Source organism: Peromyscus leucopus, chromosome 23, assembly GCF_004664715.2.
Source record: "Peromyscus leucopus breed LL Stock chromosome 23, UCI_PerLeu_2.1, whole genome shotgun sequence".
Taxonomy (NCBI): domain Eukaryota; kingdom Metazoa; phylum Chordata; class Mammalia; order Rodentia; family Cricetidae; genus Peromyscus; species Peromyscus leucopus.
In genome coordinates, this window is record NC_051082.1 from 28,806,937 (window position 1) to 28,827,239 (window position 20,303).

General features: G+C 51.1%; 1 protein-coding gene across 1 annotated transcript in view; it reads right to left on the bottom strand.

Moving 5' to 3' along the window:
• Nucleotides 1-4,033: 4,033 nt before the first annotated feature.
• Nucleotides 4,034-20,303, bottom strand: part of Zan (zonadhesin) — a 106,353-nt gene continuing 90,083 nt past the window's right edge. Inside the window, exons 80-96 of the mRNA XM_037198525.1 lie at nt 19,855-20,072; nt 18,975-19,116; nt 18,515-18,732; nt 17,470-17,611; nt 17,161-17,378; nt 14,624-14,765; nt 14,235-14,479; nt 13,265-13,394; nt 12,423-12,591; nt 11,807-11,977; nt 10,261-10,400; nt 8,584-8,783; nt 8,354-8,492; nt 7,146-7,286; nt 4,348-4,461; nt 4,209-4,247; nt 4,034-4,125 (exon numbers count right to left, since the gene is read on the bottom strand). Coding sequence (XP_037054420.1) covers nt 4,088-4,125; nt 4,209-4,247; nt 4,348-4,461; nt 7,146-7,286; nt 8,354-8,492; nt 8,584-8,783; nt 10,261-10,400; nt 11,807-11,977; nt 12,423-12,591; nt 13,265-13,394; nt 14,235-14,479; nt 14,624-14,765; nt 17,161-17,378; nt 17,470-17,611; nt 18,515-18,732; nt 18,975-19,116; nt 19,855-20,072 — 2,606 coding nt within the window. The 3' untranslated portion in view covers nt 4,034-4,087. The remainder of the gene's footprint in view (nt 4,126-4,208; nt 4,248-4,347; nt 4,462-7,145; nt 7,287-8,353; nt 8,493-8,583; nt 8,784-10,260; nt 10,401-11,806; nt 11,978-12,422; nt 12,592-13,264; nt 13,395-14,234; nt 14,480-14,623; nt 14,766-17,160; nt 17,379-17,469; nt 17,612-18,514; nt 18,733-18,974; nt 19,117-19,854; nt 20,073-20,303) is intronic.

Genomic DNA, 20,303 nt, shown 5'->3' on the forward strand with positions numbered 1-20,303 from the left:
GGGCTGCCACCTCCTGCCCCTCCTGTCTCCTTAGCCCTGGCAGGGGTTCTATGAGGGAAGCTAAGCCCATAGCCCATGGCTCTACCCTAGAGCTCCTTCAAAGGGAAGAGGGTCACAGGGGACAGTGGGAGGTCCAGCGAGGTGTCCACAGACTTAGGCCAGATGTCCACAGCTGGAGCTGTTTTAGTGGTCCCGGGAGCGCTGTGGGGGAGGGGAGGATGGGGAGTGGCTGAAAGGGGGCCTCACACGTGTGTACAGATGCCAGGGAGCTCTCAGGACAATTCCCCATTCAGGGTGCTGCCCAGGCAGGTTTTCCTGGCCTCCGGGGGAGGGGAGGGGGAGCCGCTCTAGTGTGTCTGCTGCTAACTTCCCCTCCCAGACAGGAGGAGGATGAGGTCCATACCCCATTGCAGCCTCCACACCTCCCCCTGTAGTGTGTTCTTCTCAGCTGCCCTTCTCCTGGGTAAGCCTTCCCACTGGGACACCTGCAAGGGCAGGTCACGACATGGCGAGTCTGACTGAGCTGTAGCCTTTTCCACAGCAGCTCCCTGTTGTGGAGGGATGCAGAGCCTCGAGCACAGCGATCCCAAAGCCGTGTTCCTGCCCATGATTTCCCATGCTGTGGGCCTTTGTGGAGTCCCGTGTGTGTGTGTGTGTGTGTGTGTGTGTGTGTGTGTTCATTTGTGTGTGTGGGGTTATGTCCATGTTGAATGAAGGTTCCCGCAGAGGCCAGAAGAGTATGCCAGGTCTGGAGCTGGAGTTTCAGGCTGTTGTGAGCTGACATGGGTGTTAGGAACTGAATTCTGGTCGTCTGTAAGAGCAGCAAGTGCTCTTAACCACTGAGCCGCATCTCTAGTTCCGTGTGTGTGTGTGTGTGTGTGTGTGTGTGTGTGTGTGTGTGTGTCCAGGTACAGGGACAGAGAAAGACAGACAGGGTCTCTCACTGGCCAGTGGACTAGGCTGGCTGGACAGCAGGGTTAGGCACTCAGTCTCTTCCCCCACAGCTCTGGAATGGTGAGCCCACACCACCACTCCTGTTGCTGGGCCCCTCCTCCACTGCAGACAGACTCCTGATCCTAGTGCTCGCCTACTGAGTGAACCAGCCCTCCCCCATATGTTGTAAATCAGGGCTTGTGGTATAGTCCAGGCCAGCTTGAACTCACTATCCTCCTGCCTCAGCCTCTGGGGTGCTGGGGTTATAGGCACAGAATCACACTAAGTCCTTTGTCCCCTCTCCCTGGGTGACATTTAATAGCCCTGGAGGGTGGGAAGGGCTCAATACCACAAGGAAGGGGAGTGTCCCGGGGCACTGGTCCAGCCAACAGCTTTTCCAGCCAAACAGACATCCTGGCTAGATAGCGACCTTCAGAGCTGCGTGGGGAAGAATGGAGAAGAAGGCCAAAGGACCAGAGCACTACAACGGTGGAGGCCAGGTGCAGAAACTGGGCTCAAGGCCGGAGGCTGCCCTGCAGAGGTGCACTGTGCCTTCCTGGGTAGGGGTTCACACAGCCATGCAGGACCCTCCTCTCCCAGCCCTTTCAATACTTTAATATTGGCTTTTGCTGGCTTCAGGAAAGGTCTCCACAGGTCTGGTTGTCTCACAAGACAGATTAATATCTCCCCAAGGCACTTGCCAACCTGCCTCAATGCTCTCAGGTTAAGTCCCCCTGTTTCTTGAGGTCCTACAGTCTCTAGTCCATCATCTGGTTGTCTGCTCCTCATTAGAGCCTAGATTTCACCCAAGCAAGCAAGGAGTAACCTAGAAGGAGACACAGACTCCCAGGGTACAAAATACACACCTTGGCCTCCTCTGCTGGGCTAGGTGGTCATTTCTACCTGGGTTGTCAGAATGGCTCCCAAAGCCTGTGACTCCACTCACAGTTTCCATAGTAACCAAGTGCCGGGCTCTATGGAGAAATGGAGGAATGAAGAGGGGCCGACACCCTCTGAGAGAAGGCCAATTAGAAACAAAACCCAGAATAGCCTTGCTTCCCCCTAGTGGAGAAACTAAGAGTCCTGATGAGCCTTGGCCCAGACTCAGGACTGAAGTAGGAAGACTGAGCTCAGTGAGTGCAAGGCCAGCTAGGGTTATGTAGCAAGTTTGAAACCACCTTAAAAATAACTCGGGGTGTGGGCTCAGCCAGGAAAGATGCTTGCTGCCAAACCTGATGGTAAAGAGAGAACTGACTCCCTCTAGCTGTCTTCTGACCCGTGTGTGTGTGTGTGTGTGTGTGTGTGTGTGTGTGTGTGTGTGTGCGTGCATTAGCAACAATAAAACCCCTGGGTGTGCTGGAGCGAAGGCTCAGTTGGTAAAGTGCTTGTTGCACAAGTGACTTCCTGAGGTTCAGCCTGGTGGCGGGATGTGGTGGTGTCCACTGTAAAACAGTGGTGGAGATGTGGGAGGGAGGGGGAGGTGGATACATGGAAGCTGGCTGGCCAGCTAGCCTAGCTACTTGTCAAAGTCTCAGTCAAAAGGTGGAAGGGCCTGAGGTTGTCCTCTGCCCACTACATCACCAGTGCACACAGGGAGTGTGCACCGGCTGTACAAGAGCCTCCTCCTAGTTGGTACACCTTGTTTTGGAGGGGACCTTGTTAGGGCTCAGGATGTTGGGCGGAAGAGATGGCTCCATGCTTAAGAGCACCTGCTGCTCTCCCACAGGACCTGAGTTTGGTTCCCAGCACCCACATCAGCTGGCTTACAGTTGCCTGTGACTCCAGGTCCAAGGAGCTCAGTGTTCTCTTCTGGCTTGTATGAGCGTCTGCACACAGGGCAGACATTCTTACATACACACGCATAAAATCAATAAAACCAAGTCCTGACTGTTCTAAAGAGGAGCTCCTGGAGCTATGGAAGTCAACAATTCAGGACGTCCACCAAAGCACTAGGCCTCTCCTTCCCAAGCCTACCTCAGCGGCAAGGACTGCTAAGACCACTCCCAGACAAGCTGAGAAGAGATACCCTCCAGTCTGTCCAGCTGCCTCCAAGTTGTGCCGGGAGCACCAGGTCTCCAGTTCTCACGAGCCATCACCGCTCCCTTGGAGTCACTTCTGCCGCTGGAAGTGAACTCTCCCACACCCCTGGAAGTAACCCCAATAAACCCATCAGTTCACCAAGTTGGACTTCAGTGGTGTCGCCACTTTGGTCCACCATTGGTTCCCTATCTGGGGTGAGCAGATGTCCACTCATGTCTTCGCAGTAACGGTGGCACAGCAGCACCTGGACACACATGGACACATGCGTGTGCGCACACACACACACACACACACACACACACACACACACACACGCACACACACGCACGTTTTTTTAAAATGGGAGTTTCTAGGGTAAAGAAAATACATGATTGGCACTGGAGAATGGCTCAGACGGCCAAGTGCTTGCCTAGCATTTACAAAACCCCAGCTCCAGCCCCAGCATAAACTAGGTGTGGTGACATGCCTGTGATCTCAACAGGTAGAGGCAGGAGGATCAGGAGTTCAAAGTCATCCTTGGTCACACAACAACTTGTCCTAGAAAAAAAAAATAAAGTATGTGCACAGGAAGTCTTTTCTCCTGTCTTGCAGGGGGGGTCTGGGGCTATAGAGTTCATTCTTCCTTCTGGAAGTTTCCTCCCTGCCCCTTCTGTCTTCCATTGCTGGAACTTACCAGGACTGAACAGGCCTGCTGACTGGCTTTCAGTGAGTGACATTCTCCTTCCTGAGACCTAAGGCTCTCTCCATGTGGACATTCCCTCCCCCTGCACAGCACCCAGCCTTCAGGGATCCACACGTGTCTGTCTCCCTGACTAACTGCCTCCACCACAATCAAGGGAAATCCCTATCTAAAAGCACTGAGCGTGGGACTAGCAAGGTAGCTCAGCGGAGAAGGTGTCTGCTGTGAAGCCTGATGACCTGAGTTCCATGCCCATGTCCCACAGAGCAAAAGGAGAGAGATGACTTCCACAAATTTCTCTTGACTTCAAGACATGCAATTGGCAGGTGTGCGCACACCCACCCACATTCGCACACACATAACACACAACAACAAATGTTTAAAAAAAAGTATTTAAAAAAATAAATTATTTTTATCTGTTTGTTTGAGGATAAGTCAGAACTCGGTGGTTTTGAAGGCAGGCTCTGGAACATCTGAGGGAAGAGCAAGGAAACCCACGTTGGAGAAGGACTCACCTCTTGGCCAGGAATTGCACGCCCCCAGGGCTGATTCTCACCTGTGTCCTCCAGCCTATGTCTATTTCGTCTCAACACTTCTCCCTAGAGGTAGCGGGAACAGATGAGGAGTGCGGCTTTTGTGTGCGATAGGCCCCACCCACCGACGGCCCGTCACTCCCTGCACGGGGACTCACCCACTCCCCCTCGCCATGGCAGTTCTTGTGGTCATGTAAACATACATCCTGGGCAGTAAGAAAGGGACCAACACCATCACAAACACGCCTGGCAGGATGGCCAGTAAGCTGGAGGATTCTGAGTGCAGAAAGGAAACAGAAACGGTGCTGGGAGTGGGCTCAGTGCCTGCCTTACAAGCCCAGATCCCCAGAACCCCTGTAAAAAGTCAGATGTGGTGGCGCATGCCTGTTATCCCAGCAAGAGCCCGTACCCTAACTTTAACCCTAGAAGGTGAAGACAAGTGGATCCCTGGACCCCTGTGAAGTTTCAGGCCAGTGAGACTCTCTGTGTGTGTGTGTGTGTGTGTGTGTGTGTGTGTGTGTGTGTGTGTGTAGGTCAGAGGCTAACCTGTAGGAGTTAGTTCTCTCCTATTATGTAAATCCCAGGGATCAAATTCAGGAGGCAAATTGGAAGCAGCCATGGTTACCCACTGGGCCATCTCACCAGGCCCAAGAGCCTCTGTCTTAAATAAGAGGTCGAAGACATCTGAACACCACACCCAAGGTTGTCCTCTGGCCTCCACATGCACACTGTGCTTGTGTATACTCACACCCCAGGGAGAGGTGAAAGGGTGGGAGGCTGAGGGATATGGGAGCCAACACTTCCTTTTGGCCCTCAGCTGTCAGCTTAAGGCATCTTATTCTAGATCTCTTGGTGTCTAGTTTTCCCTCCAGAAGGTTCAGGGACTTGAAGATTTTAATGCCCTCACCCTATAGACCTTACTATTTGTATTCACAAATCCCATAAGACTCTATAGGGCTGTTCATGCCAGGTTTCATCTGGATCTCTCTCCCTACCTGCCCTCTTGATCTTTTGAGACAGGGTCTCACTTTAGCCTAGCTGTCCTGGAACTCACCATGTAGCCCAGGCAGACCAGCCTTGAACTCAAGGTGATCCTCTTGCCTTATTACCACCACCACCACCCTTTTTTTTTTCTATAACACAGTCTGTGTAATCCAGGCTGGCCTGAAACTCTCAATTCCCCTGCCTCATCTTCTTGAAGTGCTATGACTACAGACATGCACCATCATGGCCAGTGTATGCCATGCTGGGGATTGAACCCGGGACTTCGTGAGTGGCAGGTAAGCAACCAAGCTACAGACTCCAGTCCTCTGTCACTATTTCTCAGCCCCAAACACCTCCAACCTAGAAGCTTGTTAGGGAAGCAGATGTCTATGCCCGCCAAACCTGATCCTCTTGGGAATTCTGATATGTACATGTTAAATAAGTCACGCCTCTCAAGCACAGACTTGGAAAAATGATGGCCCAGAGGTACAACAGAATTCCAGTTTGGAGTAGGGAAAAACAGAAGGTGGTGGAGGTACTGAGCAGGAACAGCACCGAGTGCTGCAAACAGGGTGAGGGTGGAAATTCAGCCAGGATAATCCTAGTACATGGGAAGTGGAAGGGGGAGGGTTAGAGAAGGTTCAAGGTCATTTTCAGCAAAATAATGAGTTCAAGGCCAGTCGGGGCTACACCTTACTGCAAACAATAAAAACAAGCACATGAGCAAGAGGGGCGGGGCTGGGGAGATAACTCAGCTGGTAGTGTCTTGTCTTGAAAGAACAAGGACCTGAGCTTGATTCCCAGAACCCACATGAAAATCTGGGTGTGCACTTGCAATCCCAGAGCCGGGGAAGAGGAGAAGGCAGGTTTGGGGCTCACTGGCCATCCTCCTACTCCCTGTGGCCGGTTTCAGGGCAGTGAGATCCTGCCTCAAAAACAAAAAGTGATTGTGCTTGAAGGATACCAGCAGGGGGTGTCCTTTGGCTTCCACATATATGTATAAACACATGACTAGGCATCTGCTCCTGCACACACCACACACACACACACACACACACACACACACACACACACACACACACAAGTGCTGCGATTTAGAGAGAAGATCCCAGCGTAGTCCACTAGGAGATGAGCAAAAGACAGGTTCAGGACTATTGTCTGGCTGATTCCTGGGGATCACATAGTGATACACCATGTTGTTATGTAATACATATTTTAGTTTGTTTTTTTGTTGGTTTTTTTTTTTTTTTTTTTTTTTTGCTGAGATAGGGTTTTATATAACCAGGCTGGCCTCAAACTCACTATATAGCTGAGGATGACCTTGAACTCCTGATCTTCTTGTCTTTACTTCCAACATGCTGGGATTGCAGGCCTGTGCCACCATGCCTGAATATCGTGCACATGAACTGGCAAGACATCTGGGTAGGTTAAGGTGCCTGGCAGCAGGCCTGGAAGACCTGAGTTGGACTCCAGGGTTTCACACAGCAAAAGGAGACAGATGACTCCTTGAGCTGTCCTCTGATACCCACACATTCACCCCACCACAACAAATAGATATAACCCCTCAAATATATATACTATAATATTACATAAATTATATTATTTAATTGATAGTATATAACGGATGTTATCTAAAATATACAACATAATTTATATATTATACATTTAACATATATTAATATATTATACAGTACAACCAAAATATTTATATAGAACCATAAACTATATATGTGATATATAACTGTGTATTTTATATATAATCTATAGTATATAATGCACAATATTGCCTATGATATACTACTTAGACTATATATAATATCTTGCAATAGATTAATAGTATTGTATAGTATAACTATCAATGTCACCCTTATCACATATCTGTGATATATAATAGATAATATAATGTGTATGAAAATTAAAAACAGAGTAATTCTGCAGCAATGGCCAGTAGGACAGGCCTGGGATGTGGCTGTTACCTAGCTTTTTTCTGGGTGGGATATCCCGAGGTTCCGTGCACAGTACTCCTCCATAACCAGGGTCACAGTGGCAGATGAAGGTGGCCCCCTGCTCCTGACACCGGCCATCGTTGTGACAGGGGTTCTGTAGACACGGGCTATCTGCAAGGGCAGAAGGCTGCGAGTGGGTCCCCAGAGGACATTCACAGTGCAGGGGGTGCCTGGCTGTGGGACAGGCCCCAGGGGAGAAAGCAGCAGACACCGAGCCTGACCTGGGTCCACTCAGCAATCTAAGCTTCAAGCCTGCTACCCTGGGCTTAGGGAATGTGTTTAGCCCCCCAGAACCCCATTTGCTTTCTTTGTGTGTGTGTGTTTGCATGTGTGTGCATGCGTGTGTGAAGGTCCAGAGGTCAACGCCAAGGGTCTTTCCTCAGGTGCCGTCTACTTCATTCTTTTTAGAGACAGGGTCTCCTATAAGGCCGGAGCTGAGTGCTTAGTCTAGACTGAAAGCCGGACAGCTGCAGAGATCCATTTTATGTGTATGTGTGAGTGCCTGCTGCATGGATGTGTACCACATGCGTGTCTGCTGCCCTCAGAGGCCAGAACTGGAGTTACAGGCAGTTGGGAGCTGCCGTGTGGGTGCTGGGAACTGAACCTGGGTCCTCTGCAGAAACAGTGAGTACACTTACCCACTAAGCCATCTCTCTACCTGTGCTTGGCTTTCCAAACATGGGTTTTAGAGATCCAGCTCAGGTTTGTGCAGGAAGTGCTTTACAAACTGAGCTGTCTTTCCAGTCCAAACCCCTCCCTTGAGAGAGAGAGAGAGACAGAGAGACAGAGAGAGACAGAAAGGGAGACGGACAGACAGACAGAGAGTGTTGGTCTCACTATGTAGCCCTGGCTGGCCTGGAACTTGGTATGTAGACCAGGCTGGCCTCACACTCACAGAGGCCCACCTATCTCTGTCTCCCCAGTGGCTGGGATTGAGGTGTGCACCTCCATGCTTGGCTGGAACCCTATTTTCATTGCTCATAAAGTGGGGTGCTGTGCTTTCCACTAGACGAGGATCCTGGTCTACCCTGGGGCAGAGCTCTGCATGGCTGGAGTAAGTGCTGGGAAGGAGATGGTCCTTTTCTTTCAGCCCTCTTGCAAGGAGGGGGCAGACTTCCTGAGACCAAGCAGGAAGCCGACTCAGGCGGAGGACAGGGAGCGAGGGGATCCCTGCTCACCCCGGAAGCAGCCTCGAGTGAAGTTGGCCACGGTGCAGGACTCTGCGGCTCTGCAGCCGTAGGGCTCACACAGCAGGGTCCCCTGGCTTGCACAGGTGCATTGCTGGGAGCAGTCGTCAGTTACAAAGCTGTCACCCAGCTGGAAGGGAGGAAGCGAAGACAGGAGACGGTCTAGACTCATCCTAGAGCTCATTCTCTAACCCAGACCCCAGCCTCCCCGGCACCCAGACCTTGTAATAGATGCCGCTGGCAGTGCAGCCGCAGTGTGTCACAGGGAGGCTCTGGGTGTCACTGTAGATGTAGCCTGGGATACTGGCACAGCCCTCCACACAGGGGCCTTCACAGACCTTGGGGGTCACAAATTTGGCACAGGATGCTGGGCAGGGCGTCATACAGCGCTGGTACACAGTGTTGGCAGGGCATGTCATGGCTGAGGGGATAAAAGCATAGTTAGGAGCTGGCTGGCCTTGGGGCCAGACAAATAAAGGGACTAGTGGTGGAGAAACAGAAAGCAGGGTATAAGGTTATTCAATAGAGCACAGAGCTCCCTGTAGACAGGGAAGCCAGGGCGAGCAGGCCAGTTCTGCCTGAAGACTTTTGTCTGGCACACGAGACATCTGATGAAAACAAATCAACAGTGCTAGGGTGGGTATAGTAGCTCAAACTTGTAATCCCAGCACTCAAGAGCTGAGGCAGAAGGATCACCATGAGTCTGAGGCCAGCTTGGGCTACAGAGTAAGATTTTGTCTCAGGGGCTGGAGAGATGGCTCAGCAGTTAGGGCACTTGCAGAGGGCCCTGGCTCTGCTCCTAGCGCCCACATGACTGTGTACAGCCATCTGTAACTCCCGATCCGGGGTTCTGACAGCCTCTTCTAGCCTCTGTGAGCGCCAGGATGCACATGATGCATAGAACGCATGCAGGGAAAGCACTCATACACATACATCAATTAAAAATAAGTAAAATCTAAAAAAAACGCTGGGCGTGCACGCCTTTAATTCCAGCACTTGGGAGGCAGAGCCAGGTGGATCTCTGTGAGTTTGAGTCCAGCCTCATATACCAGGACAGTCTCTAAAGCTACACAGAGAGACCCTGACTCAAAACAACAACAACAACAAAAAAAAAACCCAACCAACCAACCAACCAAAACCCCGCCCCACAACATAAGCCTGGAGTGCTGGCCGAAGGAGAGCTGGGGCAGGTAAAGTGCTTCTGCTCCAGCATGAGGACCTGAGGTCACTTCTCAGCCAGGTGTGGCGGCACGCGCTTGTTATCCCAGTCCTGAGGAGGTGGGGACCTGAGGACACTTGGGGCTTGCTAGGCAGCCAGCCTAACCTAATTACCAGGCTTTGGGTCCCGAGGAGAAAGAGACCCTGTCTCAAAAAAGCAAGGTGGGGCTGGTGAGACAGACGGCTTAGTGGGTGAAGATGACCTGAACTGGATCCCTCCCACATGGTGGACGGAGAGAACCAACTCCTGAAAGTTGTCTTCTGACCTCCACATGTGGGCTGTGGAACATGTGCACCCCCCCCCACACAATAAATAAATGTAACTGCCCCCCTAAACAAACAAAAGAACAAGATAAATGACTTCTGGTCTCTGGTCTCCACACATATGCATGCATGCACCCAAACACACATGGACACACACATATACACATACAAAAAAAAAAAAAAAAAAAGAAAGAAAGAGAAAATACAACAACAAAAAATACAGGCAGAGGGAGGGGGATGGGCTTGGACAGTGGAGGAGTGGGCGGGAGAGGGGTCAGTCTGGAATCCCTTGCTGCCTTGAACTTAGGAGAATCAAGGCCGAGAGGCCACGGTGAGGGGTGGCGGCAGCAGAGCTGAGCAGAGGGCAGAATGCCTGAGGAGTCAGCAGCAGCCACTGGGCAGGAACAGAGCCTCACCACAGTGTGTCTGGTCCCGCCAGCCAGTCATGTTGGCACCGGCCTCCTGGCAAATGATGGCATATCCACTGAGGACCCGGCAGCGAAGTTCCTCCTCTTCTTTGGTTTTCCATCCAGCGCACATGTCAGACATACAGTGCCTGGTAGGAGGGAAGGGAGAGTAGGTGTGCTGCTAGAGAGGAGGAGCAGAGACCCAGCCTTGCTGGAAATGGGCCCCAGGCGGGCGGGCGGGCGAGGGGCTGGGAGCTGGGGACATGGCTCAGCTGACAGCGTGCTTGCCTTGCAAGAATGAGGACCTGTTTGCTTCCTGGTGTCCATGTTAAAAACAAGCAGGGTGTGGTGATGGGTTTGTAATCCCAGGGCTGGTGAAGGGGAGACAGGACGGTCCCTGAGGCTTACTGGCCAGCCAGCTTAGCCTAATCAGTAAGTCTTGGGTTCAAGTTAGAAACCTTGTCTCAGGAAACAAGGCAGAAGGAAGCTGGGGAGATGTTCAGGTGTGAGGAGCTGAGTTAGAATCCCCACCCATGCCTGTAACCCCAGCTCTGTGGGGGGAATAAGACAGAAGGATCAATGGGGCGCTCTCTCTCTCATAGTTTAGCCAAAAACTAGTGAGCTGCAGGTTCGGTGTGAGACCCTGCCTCGAATGAAGACGAAGAAGAAGAAGAAGAAGAAGAAGAAGAAGAGAAGAAAGAAGAAGAAAAGAAAAAAAAAAAAAAAAAAAAAAAAAAAAAAAAAAAAAAAAAAAAAAAAAAAAAAAAAAAAAAAAAAAAAAAGAAGAAGAAGAAGAAGAAGAAGAAGAAGAAGAAGAAGAAGAAGAAGAAGAAGAAGAAGAAGAAGAAGAAGAAAGAGAGAGAGAGAGAGAGAGAGAGAGAGAGAGAGAGAGAGAGGAGAAGAGAAGAAGAGAGAGAGAGAGAGAACCGCTGATTTTCAACTCTGGTGCCACAGCAACACATACCCACATCCATGCTCACGCAAAAGGAAAGAAAGGAAAAAAGATAAAAACCAAAGTGGATGGCTCCTGAAGGACGCTTGAAGTTGACCTCTGACCTATACGTGGAATGTACATTGAACAAACATATATATACCATCTCCCCTACAAATCCCCCCAAACAAATGAATAAACAAAAGCTAAGGGTGCAGCCTAGTTGGTAGTGTTTGCTCAGTACTCATGTACCACAGAAGCAAGGCATTGTGTGGTCCATGCCTATAATCCCAGCGCTTGGGAGGTGGAGGCAGAAGGATCAGAAATTCAAGGTCCTCCTTAGGTATATATTAGCCTGGGCTACACGAGACCTAAATAAATACAGAAGAAAACAGATTAAAAATAAACTAGTGAAAGGGGGCCGGAACCCCACACAGAAAGTCAGCAGGCTGGAGGGATAGCTTGGGGATAAGGCATTGGTTGCAGAAAGACAGGATGTAGACTGGGGGTCAGCAGGAAACAAAGTCACAAGGGAGGAGAACCAAGCCCACAGAGCTGGAGGGTCAGAGGAAAATCACAGCAGGAATCTGGAGCATTCTTGTAAGTCGTGGGCCTGTGACTCACTGCTCGAAGGGCTCTGGGGCTATGATCTGGTGGCAGGCGGCAAAGGGGCCCTGCGGGTCCACCAGCACTCTGCAGGCCTGGGTGCTGCTGATGAGCGCTGTCTGCTCTGGGCTGCACTCTGAGAGCAGAAGGTCAGGATTTTCCTCTCCTTCGTCTTCTTCTGGCAGGGCCCTGAAGTAGGGATGGTAAGGGGTTGTGTGAGGCTCAGGAGGGAGGTGAACTTGAGAAAAAACAAGTCTGTAGAAAGGCGAAGCAAGGGCACCATGGGGATGTCCAATGAGCAGCTAGCTGTTCACACTGGTCAGTGAGAGACCGAGGGAAAGAAGGTGAAGGCCTTGGAAAAGAGACTTGCTGGGTAGGAGATATCCAGCTCAGAGGGACAGCACCTGAAGAGAGTCCCCCAGTGAGGGGCTGGGGTGTGACTCAGTGGTAGAGCCCCTGCCTAGAATCCCCCAGTGAGGGGCTGGGGTGTGGCTCAGTGGTAGAGCACCCGCCTAGAATCCCCTAGTGAGGGGCTGGGGTTTGGCTCAGATTACATGCATGAGGTTGTAGGTTCAATCCTCTAACCCTCCAATGAAATAGACTCTTAGCCATCTTCCTAATTCCCAACCCTCACCTTGGCAATCGGAAGGGGGTATCCACCTTCACCTCCCAACTGTCGCCAAAGGTATTGAGGTTTGAGGTGAGCATGTCATTGGGCAACATGAAATCATTGTCTCGGTTCTTGTCATAGTTTCCACACAGGCCCCGTACCAGCCCATGGTACATGGTAGGCAAGGAGATCACTGCAGGACAAAACATGTGCCCTGTGGTGAGCCACAAACTCAAGTCTCCCCACCACAATCTAAGACTCCTCCTCAGGCTGGGGGCTCTGTTGCCAGGTATAACTCATCTTCCCACAACCTGCCTGTTTGAGCCGTGCCTTTCCATCTTCGATCCTGGAAATGGGGTTCCTATTTTCTGTGGTTATTGGTTTTATTGTTCTGTTTTCATTTTTGAGAAGCTGGACTCAAACCGGTATGTAGGTGAGGCTAGCTTCAAACTCCTGATCCTCTTACATCTACTTTCCAACTGCTAAGATTACAGTGTTTTGGTTTGGGTTTGATTGGGTTTCTTTCTTTTCCTTATTATTTTTTTGTTTTGTTTTGTTTTTTTGAGACAAGGTTTCTCTGTGTAACAACACTGGCTGTCCTGGAACTCACCGAGATCCACCTTCCTCTGCCTCCTGACTACTGGGATTAAAGGCGTGCACCACCACCACCTGGCTTGATTGGGTTTCTTTGACAGTATCTCACTATAAGCCCTGGATAGCCTGAAATTCACCATGTAGACCAAGTTGGTCCCAAACTCATCGAAGATCCTCCTGCCTCTGGCTCCTGAGGATTGGGACTAACGTGTGAGCTAGCACCCCTGGCTCAGAGATGGATCTTCTGCTGCCTAGGTCCCCGTCTCAGTTACCTGCATTGTGTTCTCCGTCAAAGTCCACCACCATTTCAAAGTCAGTGATGAGAAACAGCCGCTGTGCCCGCAAGATGATCTGCAGGTGGTTGTTTGGATTGTAGGGGACCGACACCTTCTGATTGTTGACCTTGAAACGGAAGGCTGCAGCTGCACAGCATGCCGAGTGGGCCACATTCTGTTGCTGTTGTCTGTGCCTGGCTTTGCCCAACTCCCCCACCCCCCATGATATTCTTCCCGAGTCTTCCCTACCCCCGCTGTCAGAGACCTCCCTTTATATCCCTGTTCCTTCCTTGCAGAACTCAGAGAGAGAGATGGCTCAGTGGGCAGAGGCACTTGCCACTAATTTGGACGACCTGAGTTCCATTTTGAGGACCCACATGGTGAACGGAGACTCTTCTAAGTTGTCTTCTGACCTCCACACATGCACCACGGCAATGCATGCCCATGCATGTGCATATACAGTAAGTAAGTAAGTGAGAGAGAGAAGGCCCATTGGTTGACAGCGGTCATTGCTCCTCCAGAGGACCTGCATTTGGTTTCCTTGCTGGACTGCTCACAACTACCTATAACTCTAGCTCCAGGGTCCTTGACACCTTCTGACCTCTGTGGGTACTCATACATATGTGAGATATACTTATCTAACACACACGCAAGTATATAAGTAAATAATAAATGAATATTTAAGTAAACAAATATTAAAAATTAAAGACGTGTAAAAGGAAGCTGTTTTTTAAACCAGACCTGTGGCGGCTTCAGCTCCATGCTCACGTGTGCATCACCACCCCTCGCTCCCCTTCACCCCTCAGCCTTTGTTCAGCCACTGCCCTGTGCCAACCTTTCTCCATGAAGTGACACCAACTCGGACTTCTAAGAGCAGTCTGCACCCCTGGAAACTTCCCGACAATGGGGCGCTCTGGCTTTGCCCCTCCAGGTGGCTCCTTCAGGTCTGGTCCTGCCCCTTACTCACCAAAACTAGAAGCCCTTCTTGGAGCTGGATTTTATAGCCATAGACGATGGTGGTCACTTCGTGCAAAGTCGGACTCTCTGTGGAGGTCACTTTGTTGCGCCCCTCTATGACCAGGTGCTCCACCCCCTCTGGGAGCTTGTCCACTGTCTTGATGAGGTAGTAGTTCATCCGGCCCAGGAAGCGGTAGCTCAAGCCATCAAAAGTGTGGTAATAGGGGTCCCCAAAGATGGTACACTTTTCCAATTCTGTCAAGAAGTGTGAATACCGAAAAGGACCTCAGTCCAGTGACTGGTCTCCCAGAATCCCTCCCCTCTCCTAGGCCAGGGGCCCTGCCCTATTCCCTCAGCCACCAGGGCCCCTCTCCACTCCCCTTCCCCACGGCTCCCTACTGTTGGCTGCACAGCTGCTGCTGCCGTCTTCATTGTGCTGGCAGTGGGTGCCCGACGGGCAGCTGAAGTCCCGGCACTGAATGTCCCCACTCTCGCAGGCACAGCTCTGGGTGCAGCCACTAGAGATCCAGGCCTTGCCCGCCTGCAGGAGAGAAAAGGAAGTGGGGACCCGGGTGGTGAGAGAAAGGCTCAGCTTCCTGTGGGAATGGCTACATTTGCTCTCCTACTTGCAGGTCCCAAATCTATTAAGCCAACCAAGTATGGATGAGAATAGTTGAAAAAATTGCCTCCAGCCTTTATATGAGGGTTCGTGCCTGGTCTTATTGTAGCTTGTTATGCCGTGTTTAGTTGATATCCCTGGGAGGCCTGCTCTTTTCTGAAAGGAAAAGGAGGAGGAGTGGATCTGGGGAAAAGGGGAGGTGGGGGGTACTGGAAGGAGGGGACGGAAGGGAGAATGCAGTTGGGAGGTATTGTGTAAGAAAAGAATAAATAAAAATAAAATAATAAAACTACCACATGGTTCAAAAAATGCATCTATGATTAGGGGTATTGCTTAGTGGTAGAGTGTGTGCACAGAGTCCCCCAGTGAGGGGCTGGGGTGTGGCTCAGCGGTAGAGCCCCTAGAATCTCCCAGTGAGAGGCTCAGAGCATGGCTCAGTGGTAGAGTTAGTGAGGCCCTAAGTTCTAGAAAGAAAATCTATCTGCATTTATGTCATTGTCCCTAAATAACACAGCAGAGCTATTTGTATAACTTTACAGTCTTATTAGAATTCATGTAGAGGTGTGTGTGTGTGTGTGTGTGTGTGTGTATGTGTGTGCGTGTGTGTGTGTGTGTGTGTGCGCGCACATATATGCATGTGCTTGTAGAGAAGTGCCAGAGGACAAGCTTATTCCTCAGGAACTGTCCCCTGTCCTTTGGAGCAGGGTAGGCTAGGCCGGCTGGCCAGTGAGCCTCAGGGGCCTGCCTGCCCCACTTCTTCAGTGCTGGGTTACAAGTAAATACACTATGTCTGACTTTAAAAAATAGAAAAAACACATTTATTTTGGGCCCTGGATGCCATAGCGTGGGTGGGGGGCAGAGGACACTTCTTTCAGGAGTCCATTCTCTCCTTCCCACTGTGTGGGTTTCTGGGATCAAAGTCAGGTCACTGGGCTCTGTGGGAGGTGCGTTTCCCTGCTGAGCCACCCCTGGCCCACACCTGGCTCTTTCTGCAGCGGTTGTAGGAATCAAACTGGCATCCTCATGCACAAGGCAAACACTGACTGACTGAGCTATCGGCCAGTTCAGAGACCTTGCTTGGAGGTTCTAGCAGGGAAGACCAGCTACTGTACACCCTTGAAAACACAAAGCCAACACCAAAACAGTCCTCCTCAACCAAATGGGCAGCCAACATATGCAGTGGTGAGGGGGAAGGAGAAACCTGCCTATCCAGACACATTATCCCAATCAACCGTGGGGATCACGGTGGAGACCGATGTCACAGCCAGATGGCCTTCACATTCTTTCTTATTTCTTGAAATGGAGTCTCATATAGACCAGGCTGGTCCCAATTCCCTATGTAGGCAAAGAGGACTTTGAACTTCTGAGTCTTCTATCTTCCTGGTGCTAGGAAGACAGATGTGCACCACCAGTCCTGGTTTATGTGGTGCTGGGGATGTAACCCAGGGCTCTGTGTGTGCCAAGTCCTCTCCCCAGTGTGATACACTTCCAAGCCTACTACATCATTTTATGTAAGGGCTTGAACATCTGTGTATTTGGGTATCTTCTGGGTGTCCTGGAACCAAGAACATAATTCCCGTGGATGCCCAAGAACCGTGGATGCAATTAGCCTTCTCTAGAAGACAGTGACAGTGAAGTTTGAACCTTAGTACCATGTATCCCTGCTGCTCAAGACATTGTTCTTGGCCTTTTGCTCTGTTTAGTTAAGATAAGGTCTTAAGTAGCTCAGGCCAGTCTCAAAGTCACTATGTAGCTGAGGAGAGCCTTCAACTTCTGATCTTCCTGCTCCCACCTCCCAGGCAGTAGGCCTCGAGGTGTGGAGCACACAGCACACTCAGCTCGTTCTTGGTGTCTTAAATACACTGCTGAGGAGGGCCTTCCAGACCATCTGCAGAAGAGGAGTGGAGCAGCAGAGGTCTTCCTGGTCTGGACCTCTAACTTGGTGTTCCAGCTGTGTGTTCCCAATGAGGGCTGGGACTGTGGCTCAACTGGTAGAGAGCTTGTCTATGAGGCACAAGCCTGGGTTCCACCCCAAGCACCACATCACCCAGGCATGGTGGAGCAGCCTGCCATCCCAGCACTCAGGAAGTCAAAGCAGGAAGACCAGGAATTCAAGGTCACCTTCAGCTATGCAGTGTGTTTGAGACCAGCCTGAGTTGTATGAGTCCTCGTCTTTGAAAAATGAAAAAAAATAATTAAACTCAATCTACAGCCTGCCAGCCTTCACACTCCAGGGCCAGCCATATAAACAGAAGCATCCAAGTCTGAGAACGGCAGAGGGCGCCCATCCCCAATCTCTCTCTCCAAACCAACTCACCGGGATGAGGTCACCCTTAACATCCTTGCAGCCACACTGGTCTCTGTGCACACAGGTGTCCTTGTTGAGCAGGTAGCCAGGTCGACAGACACAGCCCTCCTTGCACGTGGGGGCGACTTTGGTGCTGATGCCCTCACAGTGGCCATTCGGGTTGGAGCAGGAAGGCAGACAGGGGGGCAGGCAGGCAGTGTAGAGGCTGTTGTCTGGGCACTGCAGAGCTGCGGGGAGGAGGAACAGTGCTCGAGCCGTGCCTCGGATCCCTCCAGCCATGAGCTGCTTCTGTCCTTCCCATCCCACGGGCTCCCTTACTGTTGGAGACACAGTTACTGCTGCCATCTTCATATTTTTCGCACTGGGTCCCTGAGGGGCACTGGAATTTTTGGCACTGAAAGAGTCCTCCCTTGCATGCACAAATCTGGGTACAGTGAGTGGAGATCCATGTCTGGCCGGTCTACAGAAGCCACAGGAAGGGAAAGAAAGAGAGAACATAAGCTTGTTCTAGAAGACAAGCTTAGCTTTCTGTCGAGAGTCTGACATTTGCCCTCTGTATCTGCAGGTTCCATGTCTACCGAGTGAACCAACTACAGATGACAAAACGTTCTTTATATTGCTGGGACTGTGGGCATAATCGAGTCTGACTAGAATGCTCAGTGAGGGGGTGGGAGCATGGCTCAGCAGTAGAGCAATTGCCTAGGATTCCTCAGTGAGGAGCTGGTGGTGTGACCCAGTAGTAGCTAGAGTACTGGCCCAGAACCCCAGTGAGGTGTTGGCGGGTGTTGCCCAGTGGTAGGTACAGTACTTATTTAGAATCCCCCAATGAGTGTTAAAGGTGTGGTTCAACAGAGAACTAGAATCCTCCACTGAACACTAGGGCATGTGGCTCAGTTCCAGAGCATTTCCCTGGCACATGCCAAGACCCCACCAACTCAAACCCCTGGACTAGCCATGAATAAGAGCTTCCAGAGAGACAGAGAAAAGCAGAAAGTAGTCCTAATCCTAAATTTAAAAAATCTAGGTGTGAGTGTGTATATGAAAGTGTGGGCATACATCCATGTTGAGGGTCGACATTAGGTTTGGTCCTGGCCTTCCACTTTGCACTAAACAAGATTCATTCCGTCTCTGTCTGTCTTAGTGGTTAGTCACTGCTTGTGTACACTACCATAGTCGGCACCCACCTTTCTTGGGATTTCCCTGGCTTCACCTCCTTCCTATGTCATAGTAGAAAACTGGGGTCACAGTCAGCTTCCATGCTCAGCATCCATGGGTAGTAGGAATTCAACCCAGGTTCTCACATTCGTGGAGCAGCTCACTCAGCCACCTCCCAGTCCCTCCTGCCATCTCCACGCCTGCTCACCTGGATGAGGCTACCATGGGAGACTTTGCAGGCACAGTGAATTCTAAGCACACACTTGTCTTCATGCAGCACATAGCCAGATCGGCAGACACAGCCCTCCCTGCAGGAGGAGGGGACCTTGGTGCTGGAGCCATCGCAGAGGCCCTCTGGGTCCGAGCAGGAAGGCAGACAGGATGGAAGGCAGGCGGTGTAGAGGCTGTGGGCCGGGCAGTGCAGAGCTGTGTGGTGGAAAAAGAGTGGCATTAATGTAGAGAACCAGAGGGGCCCAAGGAAGCAGAGGTCATGTTCAACAGGGTGGGCAGCACAACTAACAAACTCTGGGCCTTCCTCTGCCCTTTGTTATTCATCCAGCAGATACTGACTGGGTGTGGACTGTGTGTCCTCCCTGCCATCACCCCCCACCCAGAACTAATTTCCTTCTTGCCTTTTCTCTGATTCTTCCATCCATGAGCTTCCTTACCGTCGCTGGCACAGTGACTGCTGCCGTCTACACTGTGCTGGCAATGGGTCCCTACTGGGCATTTGAAGTCCTGACACTGAACAGCCCCTCCCCTGCAGGTACAGCTCTGGGTACACCCACTGGAGATCCACGTCTTGCTTTCCTGTAGAAGCCACAAGAGGAGGACGGAAGTGAGGATGGCAGCGACAGGCTGACTGGCTGTCTGAGGGACTTCCATCTGCTCTCCTTGTATGCAGGCTCCACGTCTACTGAGCCATTCTACTGGAAAACACTTTGAGAAGAACTGCAACTCTGGCTGCGGATCTATCCTAGCTTGACTACAATCCCCAACGAGCAGCAGAGGATATGGCCTAGTGACAGAGCAATTGTCTAGAATCCCCAAGCAAGGGAATAGAGGTGTGGCTCAGCTGCAGAGCACTGGTCTAGCACGTGCCAACCTTCAACTCCAGGGCAAGCCATATATACAGGAGCATCACACAGCAAGACAGAGAAAAGGAGAAAATGGCTCCCAACTCCACTTTTTAAAAAATGCTCGTGCACACATTTGTGTTTAAGTATGTGTGAGGGCGGGCATATACTCCTGAAGGTCAGAGTGCATCCTCAGGTGTTGGTCCTTGCATTCCACCTTGCACTGAGACAAACTCTCTCTCCCCCACCTTGGTTTTGATGATGTTCACCACTATGAATACCATAACGTCTAGTCTGCAAGTCTCTGAGGATTGTCTGTCCTGTTTGCCCCTCCCATATTTCAGCAGGAGCTCTGGGATTACAGACAGACTACTGTGCCCAGTTTAACTGGATTAAGGGACTTGAACTGAAGTCTTCACCCACTGAAGCATCTCCGTAGCCCTCACTAATCCCATTTTCCGTGCCCACTCACTGGAATGAGAGTGCCCTGGGGATCTTTGCAGCCACACTCAATTCTGGGGATGCACTTGTCGTTATTCAGCACATAGCCCGGTTGACAGAGGCAGCCTGTCTTGCAGACGGCAGGGACTTTGGGGCTGGTGCCCTCACAGTGGGCATCAGGATCCAGGCAGGAAGGCAGACAGGGGGGCAGGCAGTCGGTCAGGTGGCTGTAGGCTGGGCATGGAGGGGCTATAGAATGGAAGTGGAGTGGTGTTAGTGGAGAAGGCCTGAGATGATGATGGAAGCAGAGCCTTCAGAAACCAGACAAACAGAGCTTGTTTGTGGATTTTTGTCTCCTTTTATTATTTGTTCAGCAAACTGGTAGTGAGCACGGACTGTGCGCTAATTCCTGAGAGAAGAAGAGTGGGCCTCCCAAGTCGATGTGGGAAACCAACACTGAGCAGAGGCCCTGCTGTGGGT